The sequence below is a fragment of the Oncorhynchus masou genome, chromosome 10, assembly GCF_036934945.1.
Source record: "Oncorhynchus masou masou isolate Uvic2021 chromosome 10, UVic_Omas_1.1, whole genome shotgun sequence".
In the NCBI taxonomy this organism is placed as follows: domain Eukaryota; kingdom Metazoa; phylum Chordata; class Actinopteri; order Salmoniformes; family Salmonidae; genus Oncorhynchus; species Oncorhynchus masou.
In genome coordinates, this window is record NC_088221.1 from 12404786 (window position 1) to 12424052 (window position 19267).

The 19267-nt window shown below is 42.6% G+C and overlaps 1 protein-coding gene across 3 annotated transcripts in view; it reads left to right on the top strand.

The window, feature by feature from the left end:
* The window catches only part of LOC135547153 (myosin light chain kinase, smooth muscle-like), an 81008-nt gene extending 68072 nt beyond the window's left edge, over window positions 1-12936 (top strand). For all 3 annotated transcript variants that reach the window (XM_064975867.1, XM_064975869.1, XM_064975870.1), the window contains 11 exons: window positions 1207-1512; window positions 1673-1699; window positions 1893-1977; window positions 2288-2491; window positions 3107-3324; window positions 3592-3715; window positions 6767-6919; window positions 7335-7458; window positions 8364-8454; window positions 8741-8869; window positions 11230-12936. In XM_064975867.1, the coding sequence (XP_064831939.1) occupies window positions 1207-1512; window positions 1673-1699; window positions 1893-1977; window positions 2288-2491; window positions 3107-3324; window positions 3592-3715; window positions 6767-6919; window positions 7335-7458; window positions 8364-8454; window positions 8741-8869; window positions 11230-11468 (1700 nt within the window). In that variant the 3' untranslated portion in view covers window positions 11469-12936. The remainder of the gene's footprint in view (window positions 1-1206; window positions 1513-1672; window positions 1700-1892; window positions 1978-2287; window positions 2492-3106; window positions 3325-3591; window positions 3716-6766; window positions 6920-7334; window positions 7459-8363; window positions 8455-8740; window positions 8870-11229) is intronic.
* Window positions 12937-19267: the final 6331 nt, after the last annotated feature.

The following is a 19267-nucleotide window of genomic DNA, read 5'->3' on the forward strand; positions in this document are numbered from 1 at the left end:
CCACTACCTATCATGTTCGTCTCTCGTAAAAATGGCAGTCCTGTAGCTTTGGGGAATGTGGTTGGGGAAGGGAAGGTACGCAGGCCGGGAAAGCTGGAGCTCTCTAGGTCCTAACACTAACAAGCCACTGCAGGGATCTCCAATGGCCTTTTAAGGCTTGTGCTTTCTCTTCAGCTGTTGCTTTAATATGAGGCCCTTTGCCACTTCTGTCAGAGTGGAGTGTATCCAGCCTGACTCAGGGAAAATACGCAGCAGCCTGGGAGAAGAGTTATTGAGCTGCTCCACATAAACGCAACCGTTTATGTGCCCAGAGAACTGTTAATAGAGTACAGAGACACAGCACTTGTTACACACTGGTATAAGCAGCCCCCTACTTAGATGCTTGTTAATGTATATGATCCTCACGTTACTATTACAACCTTCGACTGCATGTATGGCGTATAGAGGTTTTAGTTTTGAATTGTTTCATATAATTTGTTTCATTGACTCCAACACCATTGCAAACCTGTTGGTGTCAAGCTGTGCTCTTTGAGGCGGATTTGTTTGGTGTTTTACAATGGAACCCTGGGGATTAAGTGGGGGTATGCTTGTAACAGCTTGTGTAACATGGCTCCCACCCCTTCAACAAAGCAGGGAGAATAAAGTGCACTGTAGCTGGCTGTACATAAAACTGATCCAGACTTCTTGTGTGGATCCTCCATGCCTCACTGATCATCTGCTCTCACGTATAGTCTCCTGTACTGTGCCCTTTAATGGACACCCTGCCCTGACTGGATATGGTGAGACTGTTGTTGACGAATGGTTGTTGGCTGTTCAGAAGGTAGCCACTATAGCCAGACAAACCTTTTTTCATTACCAACACGGCTGTGCTTTTGTGTATGGTAACTACTGAGTACTGACATTTGTGAATGGAAGGATTGTTTGTCCTTCCTGGAACTGTTATCATTCGATCTCCCCCTCAGGTGGTTCATCTTGCCCAACACATTTATCAGATCCTGGGACTGGGAATCTAATCTGTCCAAATCTTATAGTGCAATAATTTTTACCAGGGCCCATAGGTATCTGGTCAAAAGTAGCGTACTATATAGGGACTGGGTTACATTTGGGACAAAGCCTAGAGCATGTTTCACATCAATGTAACCCGGACCAGTGTTCAGAACTCAGCGTTGACCTCTTGAGTGGCTCTGTGTGACCTCTGTGTTCCAGACAAACCTGATCCCCCTGCCCGTGTTCCAGCCGCCTCAGACATCCGCCGCTCCACCCTCACGCTGTCATGGTACGGCCCCACCTACGACGGGGGCAGCGCGGTCCAGTCTTACAACCTAGAGATATGGAATTCTGTGGACAGCGAGTGGAAGGATCTGGTCTCCTGCAACAGCACCTTCTATAATGTTCACAATCTGCTGGGTCAACGCCAGTACAAGTTCAGGGTGCGGGCTGTCAATATCTACGGTATCGGCGAGCCCAGTGCAGAGTCTGAGCCTGTCACAATGCTAGAGGAGGATGTAGAGGGTAAGTGGGGGTCTTTTGGTGTACTGCCACGCATTGGTTACACTTGTCACTCGTTGTTTAACCAGCTGTTTTCCTTGACATTGTCAGACAGTGATTCATACTAATGATTATTGATTCATACCAATGACTAACGATATTTCGTTATAATTTTATCGAACAGAAAAGGAGGAGGTTGAGGATGATGAAGGTATGTCTAATCCAATCCATGTTTTGACATAGTTGTTTCCTTCAAAAAATGTTTCAATGGGTAACACCTATGAAGCACATATGTATGCTTTATTACGTCCTTTGTTTTGCAACGTGCTTATGTGCTTATGTGTTATGACTGACTAGGCATATATACTGTCATAACACATATACTGTCATGTTCCTATTTTCAGACAAAGAGCCAGACTACAGAGACGTGACCGTTAGAACAGATGTTAAAGTCAAGGATCTGTACGATGTGGAAGAGCGCCTCGGAACGTGAGTACCCACCTACAAGCGTTGGTCAGCAAAGCATTTATTTAATTGTGCTCCTCAGGCTCAGTCAGTAGAGCATTGCACTTGTAACATTTGAGTCGTGGGTTCGATTTCTGCTCCGGGTCCCCATATGAACAGAGTTTGCCCTACTACTGTACGTCGCCTTGGAGAAAAGCTTCTGCTAAATGGCATATATTTCATGCAAAGCATTGATCTACATTGAAACTTGTCCGCAATAGGCCTATTGTACATGCCTCTCATCCATGATCTCCTCTCAGATTCCCCAAAAACATTTTTGTCTTCTATGTTGTAGGGGGAAATTCGGACAAGTATTTAAACTTCTGGAGAAGGCAACGAAAAAGCATTGGGCTGGAAAGTTTATCAAAGCCTACTCTGCCAAAGAGAAAGATAATGTGAGACAAGAGATTGCTATAATGAACTCCCTCCATCACCCCAAACTTGTCCAGTGCATTGATGCCTTCGAGGGCAAGTCGGACATTGTCATGGTTTTGGAAATGTGAGTATATTGCATGTCACTTTTATACCTTACAAATAATATTAATTTCAGTTACCCTGTGGGGCCTGGTCAAAAGTAGTGCACTATATAAAGAATATGTGCCCTTTGGAGGACACGGGCCTATTTACAGTAGTTTGGCTAGAAATGTTATTTAGTAGATGATGACACTCGTATGTTTAAAGAAATAAAAAAACCTGAAAGTGATATCTTTATTTTGGGGAAGGAATTTGTTTTCTATTTCCAACATTTCCATCTGATTTATTTTTTTACTAGACAGACACTTCAGACAGAACCATCGGCTTTTTTTATGTGGTTATGCTTTGAAAAAGTTCACTTGCCAAATATTTTAGACATGTAAACACATTAGACTGAAACATTTCCCCTTTTCTTTTTATAGCATTGTCAAACAGTTGACTGACCCAAGAACACTTGACTCGCATTAAAAACAGCAATTGTCCTTAGTACCAATTTTAGATATGCCTTGTAAGCTGAAAAATGATATTCGAGATACTCTAGATTTGACAAGGATGTGGTATCCAGTGAATGATTTTCATATTTTGCTGTGATTATCTATATTGCAGGATCTCAACCATCTTTCTCTCTCTCCCTCTGCAGGATCTCTGGTGGGGAACTGTTTGAGCGTATCATCGATGAAGACTTTGAGCTGACGGAGAGAGAGGTCATCAGGTACATGCTGCAAATCGTGGATGGGGTCCATTACATCCACAAGCAGGGCATCGTCCATCTGGATCTGAAGCCTGAGAATATCATGTGTGTCAACAAGACTGGGAGCACCATCAAACTCATCGACTTTGGCCTCGCACGCAGACTAGGTAACCAGGCCTCATGTGCAGAACACATTTTCAGGATTAGAGTTGCAAAATTCTGGTAACTTTCCCAGAAATCCTGGTTAGAGGATTCCCAGATATCCTGCTTATTCCCTCCTGATTCCAGAAATATTCCAACTGTGATTTCTGGAAAACTTGGGAATTTTGGTCAAGTTACAGGAATTCAGAATTATGATGTTTCTTTTCAATAACTTCCTATGCTAAACTTCAACATTTTCATTCTTGAAACCCTCTTCCCTTGTGTGCTCCTAGAAAACTCTGGAACATTGAAAGTTCTTTTTGGAACCCCTGAGTTTGTGGCACCAGAAGTGATCAACTATGAAGCAATCAGTTACCCAACAGACATGTGGAGTATAGGCGTCATCTGCTACATTCTGTGAGTGTCAAGCAAGTTATAAGTACCACTATAACCACTATAAGAACCCTTATAACTAGTCTTATTTGTAATGTTTGTGGTAAGCTTCTATGGTAACACTTTATTTGGATAGTCCCAAATAGATGGTTTGTAGATTGTTCAACTAATTGCCAGCAAAATTTCAACTAAGCCGCCATTTTGCCCTTTCCAAATAGCCTATATACTTTCGTATTGAATTACTTGTAAACTTCATACTTGTTATTAATTCCAATTGGCCTCCAGTATTGTTGGAAGGTTGCTTGGACAGTCGCTGAGGCTGTATTTGTCTTATTGTTGAAAACACTATTTCAGGTGCAGCAGGTTTAGTGCGTTAGCTAGCTAGCATTGGTAATGTTGGCACCAAAGACGCAGGCTGAGGCTAGGACTCCTTAATGATTTGCCTATACATTTCAGAGTAAACATTGTTCTTCTGACAGGCCTACATGTTAAGACAGTTGCTAAGATGAAACTCAGCTGTTGTTGCAAACTCTATTTTGGATGTAGCAGTCGGGCTAGCTAGCATGCCATCTCTAGATGCAGTAACTCTTGTGGTTAGCGTAGCTAGTTAGCATCTAATTATACTTTTTTTGTGGGTTGCAGTTGATTGGTGACAATAACATGAACAGATATTCAGCATGACATTCATCCAAGCACTATAATTTACAACCCAAAAGTAATGTGAAATACACTACCTAATGCACACAAATCTAAGTGACGGAATGGAGTAAGAAACATAAATAGGCAAGATGCAATAGATGGTATAGAATACAGTATATGAGATGAGTAATGCAAGATATGTAAACATTATTAAAGTGACTTGTGATCCATTTATTAAAGTGGCCAATGATTTCGAGCCTGTATGTAGGCAGCAGCCCCTGTGTCAGTGATGGCTGTTTAACAGCCTGATGGCCTTGAGATAGAAGCTGTTTTTCAGTCTCCTGGTCCCAGCTTTGATGCACCTGTACTGACCTCGCCTTCTGGATGGTAGCGGGGTGAACAGGCCGTGGCTCGTGTGGTTGTTGTCCTTGATCTTTTTGGCCTTCCTGTGACATCGGGTGCTGTAGGTGTCCTGGAGGGCAGGTAGTTTGTCCCTGGTGATGTGTTGTGCAGACCGCACCACCCTCTGGAGAGCCTTGCGGTTGTGGACGGAGCAGTTGCCGTACCAGGCGGTGATACAGCCCAACAGGATGCTCTCAATTTTGCATCTGTAGAAATTTGAGGGTTTTAGGTGACGAGACAAATTTCTTCAGCCTCCTGAGGTTGAAGAGGCGCTGTTTCGCCTCCTTCACCACACTGTCTGTGTGGGTTGACCATTTCAGTTTGTCTGTGATGTGTACTCCGAGGAACTTAGCTTTCCACCTTCTCCACGGTTGTCCCTTCGATGTGGATAGGGTGGTGTTCCCTCTGCTGTTTTCTGAAGTCCACGATCATCTCCTTTTGTTGACGTTGAGTGAGAAGTTGTTTTCCTGACACCACACTCCAAGTTCCCTCACCTGCTCCCTGTAGGCGGTCTCATCGTTGTTGGTAATCAAGCCTACTACTGTTGTCATCTGCAAATTAGATTATTTGAGTTGGAGGCGTGCATGGCCACGCAGTCATGGGTGAACAAGGGTGTACAGGAGGGGGCTGAGCACACACCCTTGTGGAGCCTCAGTATTGAGGATCAGCGAAGTGGAGATGTTGTTTCCTACCTTCACCACCTGGGGGCGGCCCGTCAAAGTCCAGGACCCAATTGCAGAGGGCAGGGTTGAGACCCAGGGTCTCAGCTTAATTCTGAGCTTGGAGGGTACTATGGTGTTGAAGGCTGAGCTATAGTCAATGAACAGCATTCTGATGTAGGTATTCCTCTTGTCCAGATGGGATAGGGCAGTGTGGTGGCGATTGCGTTGTCTATGGACCTATTGGGGCGGTATGCAAATTGATGTGGGTCTAGGGTGACAGGAAAGGTGATATGATCCTTGACTAGTCTCTCAAAGCGCTTCATGATGACAGAAGTTTGTGCCACGGAGAGATAGTCATTCTCGGTAAGCCCTAGACACTTGTGCATGACAAGCCCAAGAGGGCGGCTATTTCTGAGATACTGGATTCGGCGTGCCCTGCACCAACATAGTTTTGCCCATTTTACGGTTCAGTCAAACAGTAAGTGGATGCCTGTTTGCCTGCTTTATGTAGCAAGCCACGGGCACGTGACTTATTGTTTGTAGGTGTGATCCATTTTCGTGAACGGGCTGGTGTACTTAATAAACTGGCCCGTGGGTGTATACAAACAGCATAACTGGTTATAAAGTGGCAGAATTTACTTTTAAACCTTGCTCTAACCCTAACCAGCAAGCTGTTGCAGTAATAGTTGATAGTTTGAGCATCTGTATATTGTCTATAGGGGACTATGCAAATAAAGTATGGCTGTCTATGTGCTACAATGTGTCCCTAATCTCAAACCAGCCTTATCAGGTTTCTCTGGGCTTTCATGCTCTCTGCAACAGATACTTTCCACCAGCAGGCAGTGTATGGGCCTTTCCGTCCTCTATGCCTGTAAATGGATATAGAGGAAGAGCACAGCGATACTCTCCAGTGCCCCCAAACCTCTGAGGTCTCCTTGGTCCACAAAGATTTATTACACACTGCTTACATAAGTGTTACAAATGAGGCTCTCCCCGTATCTCCTCTGTTGCTTCAGATTCCAGAGTGCGTCCCAAATGGCACTACTTTTGGCCAAGGCCCCTTGGGAATAGGGTGCCATTTGGAGAATAAAAAAGCTTTACTGATGTACCCTTATACACCTACAGTATGGAAAACACCTGGGTGTGCCCAATGAAACAAGCAGCTTTGTTGAAATTTACCAAGACCACCAATAGTAATAATATATACTACAATTTGGCCTTTCATCATTTAAAAGTAAGCAGGTTTTAGGGTGCCGCCAGGGTGTGGTGTACTTTCCATGCAAAGCAGAAGTGTTTTTTGGAAGACGTTGTGCAATTTTTGTAGGTCAACCATCACGATCCTCTATCGCTTTGCCTCTTTCTCTCTCCCCAGCGTGAGTGGCCTGTCCCCGTTCATGGGGGACAACGACAACGAGACCCTGTCCAACGTGACCTCGGCCACCTGGGACTTTGAAGACGACGCCTTTGATGAGATCTCAGTCCACGCCAAAGACTTCATCACCATGCTGCTGAAGAAAGATATGAAGTAAGCACGATGGTGCTGCTCTCTGAAACACAACATGATGAAAGACCGAATGCATCCCAAATGGCACCCTATTCACTACATAGTGCACTACTTTACCATATTTTAGGGTGCCATTTGGGATGAAGTCCCAGTCTTGACATGATTTGAGTGTAAATGTTGTAGAATGGCTTTGATCAGCCTGCCAGATGTCTGTTTTCATTGTTGAGGTGTAAGATGTACGTAATGCTTCCTTCCCAAATGGCACCCTATTCCCTGGGTTGTAGACTACTTTTGACCAGGGCTCTGGTCAAACGTAGTGCACTATATAGGGTGCCATTTGAGACTCGATCCAAATCACTATCTGATGTGTTGGAATACAGTGAGAATGGGGTCTTTACGCATCTCGCTCAGTGCTCATGTGGTTCTCTGATCGTAGGGCCAGACTAACATGTGATCGCTGCTATGAACACCCATGGCTAAAACAAGACACTGGCAAAATGGAGGCCAAGAAGCTGTCCAAGGAAAGGATGAAGAAATACATCCTGAGAAGGAAATGGCAGGTAGGTACAAGCAGAACAGATCGTGGGCTTTGTCCCATAGGGCTCTGGTCAAAAGTAGTCGACTGCAGTATATAGGGAATAGGGTGTCATTTTGGGATTCAGACCATTTCTCATGTTACAGTGCAACATAACGGCCATCCATCTTTAACAGTAGGGCTGTGCTCAGCAGCGTAAAATTGTTTAAATGAGAAACAAGACAAGCACTGTGGTATGGCAGAGTATATGAATCATCCAAAACATGTGCGTTTGAGAATGTTATTTAGAATTCTGCTATAGGAGAGGCTACAGAAATTGTTGACTTGCCTCATCAGGCCGTCTCGATGAGCTTCCAAGTTGGTTAAGACAAGTGAATCTCACTAAGTCCCTGCAGATAAACTCATTCTCTGAGTGCTCACACATGAGTAGACCGCTCATTTTACAACAAAGTCAACATTGAGGTCCATTAGTATTTCATGAGGTTGAAAAGGACAAACTGCAAGCATCATGTTGGAAAACTAGAGCACAAAACAGTAGACTGTGAAAGTGGAGCGATGTCTCTTTTTTTTGTCCTTTGTTGCCTTCAGGATTTATAATCTCAGGGATCAAGTTATCAAGCTTTGGTTGTAGTAGCAAGCATACTTTTAGGGTCACAGGCTGGGTGTGTCCCAAATGGCATCCTTCGCCATATATAGGGTGCTACTATAGACCAGCTCAGTGCACTATAAAGGTAATAGGGTGCCATTTGGGACTCACACCTAGTCTATACTTCATGGCCAACAAACAGGACATTTCAAATTGATACAAACGAGCCCATTTACTTATAAGATTGCGGTTCTAACATTTCTGGAGGATGTAATTATCTTCTAGCCCAAGGACTGTTTGTACTGCTCAGACATGTAACGATTGCATCATTGATTTCATGGCAGAAAACGGGACATGCAGTGCGGGCCATAGGAAGACTGTCGTCCATGGCGATGTTGGCGGGCGTCAGTGCCAAGAAGGGCTCCCCTACCGAAGGTGGCGTGGCAACAAAACATTTATTTATTTATTATTTTTTTTACTCATGAATGTTCTAAACCTTTCTGTTGCACCCCTGAGCAAGGGATGGCACTCAGCTAGGGATGTTTGTTTTATTAATGCCACTGAAAATATTTGCCCTCATTTTTTGGAGCACTTTGGTTGGTACAGTAGCTGGTGCTGCCAAGGGAGCTGCTGCTCCTATTCAAAGTCAAAGCAGCACTCTCTGCACCAGTTTAACTTGAGGCTAAAACAATGTCATTTTGTTTTGTTCCATATTTTGCAGAGGACAACCAGTTCCTTGAGTTCCTGGAGTCTGAGGAGAGAACTCAGGTCAAGCCCACCTTCAGCTCCATGATAAAGGATGTTGAGGTGGTAGAGGGGAGCGCAGCCAGATTTGACTGCAAGATTGAGGGTAATGTCTCACAAACTCCTCATTTACATATACATGCAACATGGCCTCCTAATTTACATATACATGCATCACAAGTGCTCTATCCATTCATCTGCCATGAAGTACATAAACCAAACAGAAGGAAGGCATATGGTTTTAGGAGGCAGCACACATAGTGTAAACTTTTCTCTCGATGGTTGTCCATAATTGTAATCTGTTCGATCCCATTCATATTTCTAATACTACCTGCATCCTATGAATACCCATTGAGAAACACAGCCTGCATCCCGAAGTGGAACATGCTACAATATGCTGTTCATCCTATAAGAATGCTGCTCATTGACTACAGTTCAGCCTTCAACACCATAGTGTCCTCCAAGCTCCTCACTAAGCTCAGGGCCCTGGGTCTGAACCCCTCCCTGTGCAACTGGATCTGAGACTTCCTGACTGGCCAACCCCAGGTGGTGAAGGTAGGCAACAACACCTCCACCAGGCTGATCCTCAACACAGGGGACCCACAAGGGTGCATGCTCAGCCCCCCTCCTTTGTACTCCCTGTTCTCCAACGCAATCATCAAGATTGCTGACGACACAACAGTGGTAGTGAGGAGGTGAGTGGTGGCAGGAAAATAACCTTTCCCTCAATGTCAACAAAACAAGCTGATCATGGACTACAGGAGACAGCAGAGAGCACATCCCCAAACACGTCAACAGACTGCAGTGGAGAGGGTCAAAAGCTTAAAGTTCATGAAACCAGTTTTAACCATGGCAGTAGCAAATTGAGTTAGAAAACCATGATAAATCTGCAACAATCAACTATCATGTTGAAGACGAAGATGCCTAGTTTATGGCACAGTATCGTATTTTAAATCAATTCCAGCAAAAATGTTGAATGTAACATTTCACCCCAAATTCTCATTACTGAAAAGTGTCATGATTAAATTATCCGTTCATTTTATAACATTTTTGTTCTTCTAACTTAATTGAATAAAACACATGTTGCTGTAGTATGTCCATAAATTATAATAATTGTATACTAGTTGAAGTTAAACTATTAATATTTGTACATAAGTGTCTGTGGACATGTTTCTCATTACCATAACACTTTCAAGTTCCTATATATATTTTTTATAGTTTAATAGTTTTATTCACATATGATGCATCATCTATTGAAGTAGTCCTTAGATGAGCACAAGTTAATATCTTCACTTATATACCTTCAGAATGAGGATCTTATTCTGAAGGCATATTTCGGTAATGATAAGCTAATTATAATGTGTAGTCAATGGGGTGCGCTGGGCTGTAACTTTCATTTACTAGGACCACTGCTTACATATAGTATAGATTTTTTGTTGTTGTCAAACATCAATTATTTGATTAAGTAGAGGTTGTCAAGAAATATGGTTGTATAAACCCAATTTTGTTTCACTTACAGCCACAATCTGGAGTTTCTTTTAGCAAAGAACAACCCCACCACTTAAAGGAGAATATCCCCCGTTTTGACGTGTGTGTGATTTTAGTATTCAAGTTATTTGGATCAACAAATTAGTTACTGAATCTCTAATGGAGCTCAGTACAGTTTTTTTTATGGCAAACTATGCACACTCATTACCAAAACATACATTCTCATCTCAGAAACCTGCTTATCATTACCGTAATGTTCCAATATTTTGTATATGGTAAGAAAAATAACTAAGAAAAAATTACTGAAGTATAAATCTAATAGTATGCCTTTATCCAAATGTGTACATAAAAATAACATGTCTACACAAGTAATTATGACAAACAAGATTCAGAAGGTTACGTGTTGCGGTAATGACAAATTACAAAATGTATTTACTTTAAAAAAATTCTATGTTATGTTTAACTCAGGCCTTTTCAAAAAATGTTTTTTTTTTATTGATTTGTTTACCTCTTTCGACTTGGAAAACAGTTGTGGAAATTGTGGTAAAATGCATAATATCAGGTCAACGAACTTTAACAATAATTCTGAAATGGCAATTGCACCGCCCGCAACCGCAGTGCAGTCAGCCCAACGCATCATTGGGGGCACACTACCTGCCCTACAGGACATCTACAGCACCCGTCACAGTAGGCCAAGAAGATAATCAAGAACCTTGGGCAACTGCAGCCTGGTGGTCTCTGAGGCGAGCCCGAGCCATGGCCTGTTCACCCTGCTACCATCTAGAAGTTGGAAGCCGTACAAGTGCATCGAAGCTGGGGACCATCAATCTCCGGGCCATCAGACAGTTAAATAGTAACCACTAGCCGGCTTCCACCCGTCCTGTCCTGAACCTTAGACACAGTCACTAGCCGGCTACCATCCGCTAAACTGTACACGAACCAAATTAATAAAGTTGGTCTGTATTTTGTGGTTCCCAGGCTACCCTGATCCAGAGGTGGTATGGTACAAAGACGAACAGCCCATCAAGGAGACGCGCCACTACCAGATTGATTACGACGAGGAGGGAAACTGCAGCCTGGTGATCTCTGAGGTAAACGGTGACGACGATGCCAAATACACCGTCAAGGCTGTCAACAGTCTGGGCGAGGCCACGTGCACAGCCGAACTCCTGGTGGAGGTGATGGCGGAGGAGGAGGAGGAAGAAGAGGAGGAATGAGTGGTACAACCAGTACAAAACAAACCCATATCCCCTGTTTTTAGCTTTTACTATCTTTTTTAATAGCTGTGTTGGTAATACACTCCCCTTCTCTGACACACTCTGAAATGGGGGGGAGAGGGAATGGGCTTCATTACCTTTTGCTATGATTATGCACTTTCCTACTTATCAGTTATAGTAGATATCAGATGTTGATATTTCTAACATTACCTTGACATTAACCGCATTCCAGCTGTTTGTGTGATCCATTTATTTGATTTGCTAAATTTACAGTATCTACGGTTTTCTCCCCTTAACCAAACAAACCCGAAGTCAGTGGCGTGTTTGTGGGTTGTTCCACCAATTCGGTGCCTTTTGAGAAGTGTAACTTGGTCAACATTTTTTTTTTTTTTTTTTCACCAAATGTTAACTTTGTCATAGAGTGCACATGTTCAACTTAATAACAAACACATGTTTCTAAGTGTGTAAGTGCCAAATAATGTAACACGGTTGACAATTTCATCTTATATCGGCCATGAATCCCCTAGTGACGGGGGAATGGAAGGTTTGTGTGCAAGCTTCACAAAAACATGTTTAATTGTTAAAACATTTCTAGCCTGTCTATCTATGCGTAACAGAGTTGATGTGTTGTGGCTGACCCCGGCTCAGTTTTCCACCACAGGAGTAGAAACCTGCTCCCCTGCTTTTACACTATGATTTGATTGTTAGATGTTGAATATTTCTTTTGAAAAGAATATTTATACATTTATAGTTTCACCATTATTTGAAAGAGTTCAGTTCACGTAACAAGGTTGACCTTAAAATGAGGGAAAGACACAAAGGAGTCACGAATCACATTACATAAAGGATCATCTTCACAAATGACTTTGTCAAAGCGGCAAAATAACTAAGGCTTTACAATGATGGTGAAATGTTGGGGTTAAGTGGGTTCAAATGTTCCTAGAGGTCAGAGGGTGCACATCATGGTACATGTCAAAATGCAGAATTTAGCCACTTTAGCAAGTTATTATTTATATTAAAAATCTGTGATTTGAATTGTCCATGTGGTCTGTTAAAGGGCACTTCATTTAATATAACACAAGGGTCAATTCAATATTGGTGACCAATTTCTACTTATATAAAAAGGCAATAATTTTGTGGAATGACCCTTGTGTTTTATCAGCATAATGGTATTTGCAATTACTTTGGCTTTTAGAATGTTTTTTAAATTATTTAAGCACAGTCTTGTTATCATATTTGAGCATCAGTTTTGTGACCTTCCCTGCAAGCACGTGTCCACCATTATTACACATTTGCAATACTAAACAGACCAGTGAATTATCACACACAGATTTTTATTTTGTATTCGATTGTGTGTAGATTATATTTCTTCAATTTTTATAAATGTATCAGTATGAGAGATTACATGTAATGAGAACACTACAAGTGTAGTTGCTCACGGTTACAAAATAAATTATCACAAAATCAAGCTGGTTGTATTTCGTGATTGGGATGAGTTTCCCATAGTGTTAGAAGCATGGGGGAATAATGTCTAGATTGTTTTTGTCAGCTAAAAAAGAAAAACAAACAGTAAAAAAAAATGACCGACCGGCATTGCTCAATTAATTGACTTATTTCTATAACTTCCTTAACTGAAGAGGCTAATATGTACACCATAAATGCTAGAACTGCACAACTATGAAACTTGGCTTCAGATACCCTCACCTCTGGGATAAAGCTATTCTCAAAACAATAAGCCAGTCATCCAAAACCATAATTGACGGATCTAAACTCAGGTGCTCCTGCCAAAGGACAACCTGTGACCCCTTCTGGTTCTAGACTGAGACCAACTTCCTTCACAGGGCCCAGGGTCACAAGGAACAAGCTCCATTATGTTGGCAATTGTGAGACTTGGAGCAACCACCACCAGGGACAAGTGAACATCAGCAACGACTTCCAAAAAAAACCTCACCAGGAACACGTCCACGTCCACAAAGCCCTCTTCCTCCAGCCCTGAGCACTCGCTGGAGGTGAACTGTTAGCCATTGCCGCCTCACTCTGACTTTGAGAACAATCTCTACCTTCTCCAGAGCATTAGTGTTCCTCGAGTATTATCAATGGGGAAACACTAACTGTATTCTCCTCACCTCCGTATGGTCATTTTCACAATTTCGTAAATTAATAGAATGCAACTTTAGATTATTAGAACTCATTCCCCAAAGGCCACAAAATACCCCTCCCTGAACGGATTTCTGCAAATATGTAAAATACCACGTGAGTCCTCTTTTACATTTGGGGTCGTCCCAGTTCGATTGATCAAACAACCCTGAAAAGGCAGGCTATCGCTCCCTCAGTTGCCTATGCACATCGACAACTAATACTAGCCAGAGTGAGATGCGCTAAAATCTAAAGAAGGACTACTAAAATAAACCCTCAAACTTTTTCAGCTAGTTGGCCGTCAACATTTTAGCTATTAAGAGAGATGCTAACTGTGGATAAGTCATTCAAGATTTCAGCATAGCTATTCACATGTATTGCTAGTCAACCAAGTGACACCTGCATCTCCAGCTGTAGCCACTGAAAAACAATGAGGGGAAAAAGTCACTCACTCACCCACTCTTCCAATGACATGACATCGTCCCAGCAGCTAATGTTAGACTCTGTTTTTAACTTGCTAAATAAATAGGTAGTGCCAGAAATAGACAAGCTAGCCCAGGGGTGTCAAACTCAATCAGCACATGGGCCGTATTGAAAATGTGGTGCACTCAAAATGTGTTGTTGTTGAGTAGCCAGTCTAGGCTACTTCTCAAATGATGCTGTAATGTTTCTCCTTTGTATGGTGTTTTGTTGCAGGTTTAGTTTTTTTAGGTTATTAATTGTCAAGCTTTAGAAATCGAAGCCAGACTGCAACATTTTAGTAGACTAGCTAGGACTGTGGCATGTGTCTGTACATGGTCCTTCCACTGCACGCTGTAAATGGGGCAACTGAAAGCAAGCCCCATTGAAGTTGAATTCCCCTATGCAAGAACATTGAGCTGTAATTTTATAAAGTAGACTGTTGACTCATTTTATATTCGCTTGTTTGTCCAATTTGGTTCAAGGGCCTTGTTTGATACCTGAACTAGCCTATTATCTACATTGTGACTGACTTGTGATCTTTGCCCATGCTAGTTTGATTGTATTGACATTTATTTAACTTTTATTTAACTAGGCAAGTCAGTTTAAGAACAAATTATTATTTACAATGACGGCCTACACCGGCCAAACCCGGACGACGCTGGTCCAATTGTGCCTGCACTGAGACTCCCAATCACGGCCGGTTGTGATACAGCTTTAGTTACAGTAGTCCGTTTTAGTTCAAAATATTGAGTCATTGAAACTGGAACAGTGCATCCCAAATGGGTGGAGGCAGCAAACAATATACCAGGCCAGCAGGGATTTACAACTTCATAGCAATATTTGTTTGGACTACCAAGAAATTGGTGAACTATATTAATCATGCATTGAACTACATCCATCCATTCTGCGAACAATGCCTTACTCTGCGTCATGGAATTTTGAGTCAAATAGGTTCTATTTTTAAAACCTCTTTTAAAAGTCAGTGTTGCAGCATAAACTAGGAATTTTATATATTTTACTGCTGTTATGATTGTCTGTTTCATATCTGCAAAGTAGTTCCAACTCTGTCGGTTCCACTTTAACAGAAGAAAACACTACATGCTGCATGAACTGTCGCCAGCCCCTCAACAACAGGAAGCGACAACTCCGGTGGATCTGGCTTTCCCCGCAACCTCTTCTTCAAGCTCCTGATTCCCATCACAAGATACAACCTAAAGAAAAAGTATTCCAGCGGAACCTCACTAATCTCACAACATGACTGGTAAGAGTCTCCTCCCTCTCACAGCTCATTGAGAAATGTCAGCTAAATCAGCACCTGACAACCAAACAACCTCGCTGTCAGGCTGTGGAGGAACCACAACCTCCACTACTCTGGTAAAGAACATGTCAGCTAAAGGACCAAAATATAATCACTGACAACTTCTGAATACAGTAGATCACTTGGGGGAACCAAATCCTTTCTCAAACCACCAAGATAACCTAGTTCCTCAGTGTCACTCAACCCAACAAAGAACGCCTCCCCTAAATAGACACAGGAATCAACCTCAGCCTGCAGAGGGTACACTATATCACATATCTCTGCCCAGGTCGTCTCTGCTCTTCCTCATTCGGGAGAACCATTTCCTCCAAGTCCCCACACAAAACATCCTCCTCCCTATCTGGTTTTCCATCAGCACTCTTCTGAACATGAGTTACTTCACAACCTATGTGCAGTTATATTTGTTAGCTACACTGCTACATGGCAGCAAAAAAAAGCTATGAAAGGCCCAGTGGAGTCAATGTTTTTCCTGTGTTTTATATATATATATATATATTCCACACTATGTGTTTGGAATAACATATCATTGCATGACTACAATTTTACATTGATATGATGGTTGTAAAGACTCCAGCCACCCTAGTCATAGACTGTTCTCTCTGCTACCGCACGGCAATCGGTACCGGAGCGCCAAGTCTAGGTCCAAGAGGCTTCTAAACAGCTTTGACTCCCAAGCCATAAGACTCCTGAACATCTAATCAAATGGCTACCCAGACTGGCCATCAAAGGTGAGCATTTGCCCACTGAAGTTGGTTACGACGCCGAACTGCAGTCAGGTCAAGGCCCTGGTGAGGAAGACGACCACGCAGATGAGCTTCCCTGAGACGGTTTCTGACAGTTGGTGCGAATCGGTTGTACAAATGCATAGTTTCATCAGCTGTCTGAGTGGCTGGTCTCAGATGATCCCTTGGGTGAAGAAGTCGGGTGTGGAGGTCCTGGGTTGGCGTGGTTACACGTGGTCTGCGGTTGTGAGACCAGGTGGACTTACTGCCAAATTCTCTAAAGCAACGTTGGACGTGGCTTATGGTAGAGAAATGAACATTAAATTATTTGACAGCTCTGGTGGACATTCCTGCAGTCAGCATGCCTATTGCATGCTCCCTCAACTTGAGACATCTGTGGCATTGTGTTGTGTGGCAACGCTGCACATTTTAGAGTGACCTTTCAATGATCATGCTGTTTAATCAACTTCTTGATATGCCACACCGGTCAGGTGGATGGGTTATCTTCGCTAAGGAGAAATGCTCAGTAACGGGGAACATTTCAGAGAAATAAGCTTTTTGTGCTTATGGAACATTTCTGGGATCTTTTATTTTCGCTTATGAAACATGGGACAAAGACTTCACATGTTGCGTTTAATATTTTTGTTCCATGTAGAATCAACTCCTTGATGTCTCTCAGTCTCAGAGACACTGAGTTTCCAGGTCCTGGGTGATCAGACACACACTGCCCTCATAACCACTCCCCCTGTCACCTGGCCATTCTTATACAGGTAAAAACACTCTGCCATCTTAAACCGCCTTATCGTCTTTGCAATAGCGCTGGTTTCAACGGGACATATGACAGGGTGGCAACTTCAACAACATAAGCATTCACATAGTCTTCAGTATTGATTGATTTTAAACTCATGAGTTTAAACTCGTCTGTTCAGAAAGAGAGAGGATTTCTGGTTTAACCCTTAGATAAACGGGACCAGTTAAGCAGGAATTAGGACAGCTTCAGGAGACCCCAAATAACACATTTCTATGCATTATTAAATGAGTGGTTTGCATCTCGTAAGGCCCGTTAACACATGGACATGGGGTGTGGGGTAAGTTGAGCCATTTTTTCACATTCCGCATCAATCGGTCAAGGGAAATGTAGTATTCTTTCTAACAAATATATCTACATATATTTCAGGATGTTGAGTATCACTGGAAATGATCAGAATGCATGCAAACTTTACAGTTTTGAATGCGCAAATATTGGGAATATAACCACATTGTTTTATGTGCACTGCGCCATCACACAGCAACAAGTCAATTTGATCAATGTTGAAGCCCATACATTTCTGGAGTGATATTTATTTATTTTTTCCTACCATATACAGTGCACTCGGAAAGTATTCAGACCCCTAGACTTTTTCCACATTTTGTTGCTTTACAGCCTTATTCTAAAATGGATTAAATAAAATGTTTTCCTCATCAATCTGGGGGGGCAGTGTAGCCTAGTGGTTAGAGCATTGGACTAGTAACGGGAAGGTTGCAAGTTCAAACCCCCAAGCCGACAAGTTACAAATCTGTCGTCCTGCCCCTGAACAGGCAGTTAACCCACTGTTCCTAGGCCGTCATTGAAAATAAGAATTTGTTCTTAACTGACTTGCCTATTAAAATAAAGGTAAGTTTTTTGTTTTTTTAAACAAAACAAAATCTACACACAATACTCCATAATGTCGAATACTCCATAACTATTCAGACCCTTTGCTATGAGACTCGAAATTGAGCTCAGGTGCATCTTGTTTCCATTGATCATCCTTGCGATGTTTATGTAACTTGATTGGAGTCCACCTGTGGTAAATTCAATTTATTGGACATGATTTGGAAAGGCACACCTGTTTATATAAGGTCCCACAGTTGGGAGTGCATGACAGAGCAAAAACCAAGCAATGAAGGAATTGTCTGAAGAGTTCCGAGACAGGATTGTGGTGAGGCACAGATCTGAAGGGTACCAAAACATTTCTGCAGCAGGTCCCCAAGAATACTGGCTTCCATCATTCTTAAATTAATGAAGTTTGGAACCACACAGACTCTTCCTAGAGCTGGCCGCCCAGCCAAACTGAGCAATGGCGGAGAAGGGCCTTTGTCAGGGAGAGGACCAAGGACCCAATGATCACTCTGACAGAGCTCAAATGTTCCTCTGTGGAGATGGGAGAACCTTCCAGAAGGACAGCTATCTCTGCAGCACTCCACCAATCAGGCCTTAATGGTGGAGTGGCCAGACGGAAGCCACTCCTCAGTAAAAGGCACATGACAGCCCACTTGGAGTTTGCCAAAAGGCACCTAAAGCACTCTCAGACCATGAGAAATGAGATGCTCTGGTCTGATGAAACCAACATTGAACTCTTTGGCCTGAGGATCACGTCTGAGGAAACCTGCACCATCGCTACAATGAAGCATAATGGTGTCAACATCATGCCGTGGGGGTGTTTATAATTGGCAGGGACTGGGAGACTAGTCAGAACAAAGTACAGAGATCCTTGATGAAAATCTGCTCCAGTGTGCTCAGGACCTCAGTCTGGGATGAAGGTTTACCTTCCAACAGGACAACAACCCTAAGCACACAGCCAAGACAAGTCTCAGAATGTCCTTGAGTGGCTCAGCCAAAGCCCGGACTTGAACCTGGTCGAACATCTCTGGAGAGACCTGGAAATAGCTGTGAATCGACGATCCCCATCCAACCTGACAGAGCTTCAGAGGATCTGTAGAGAAGAATGAGAGAAACTCCCCAAATACCGGTGTGCCAAGCTTGCCAAGCATACCCAAGAAGACTTGAGGCTGTAATTTGTTATAAAAGGTGCTTCAACATAGTACTGAGTAAAGATCTGGTGACTTGGCAATGTCTTGCATGGAATAGCCTTCATTTCTCAGAACAAGAATAGACTGACAAGTTTCAGAAGAAAGGTCTTTATTTCTGTACATTTTGAGCCTCACATCTGAAAGTGAAAATCAAATGAGCAGTTTCACACCTAAACCTCACATTTACTTAACATTTGTTTGTAAACCAAATAAATGCAAACAAACACTGTATAGCTTAAAGACATGGTTAGAACTAATATTTTTGATATCATGGATGGTCAGTCCTTGGCATCCATAGCAGTCTATGGATTTGACTGGTTCTATTTCTC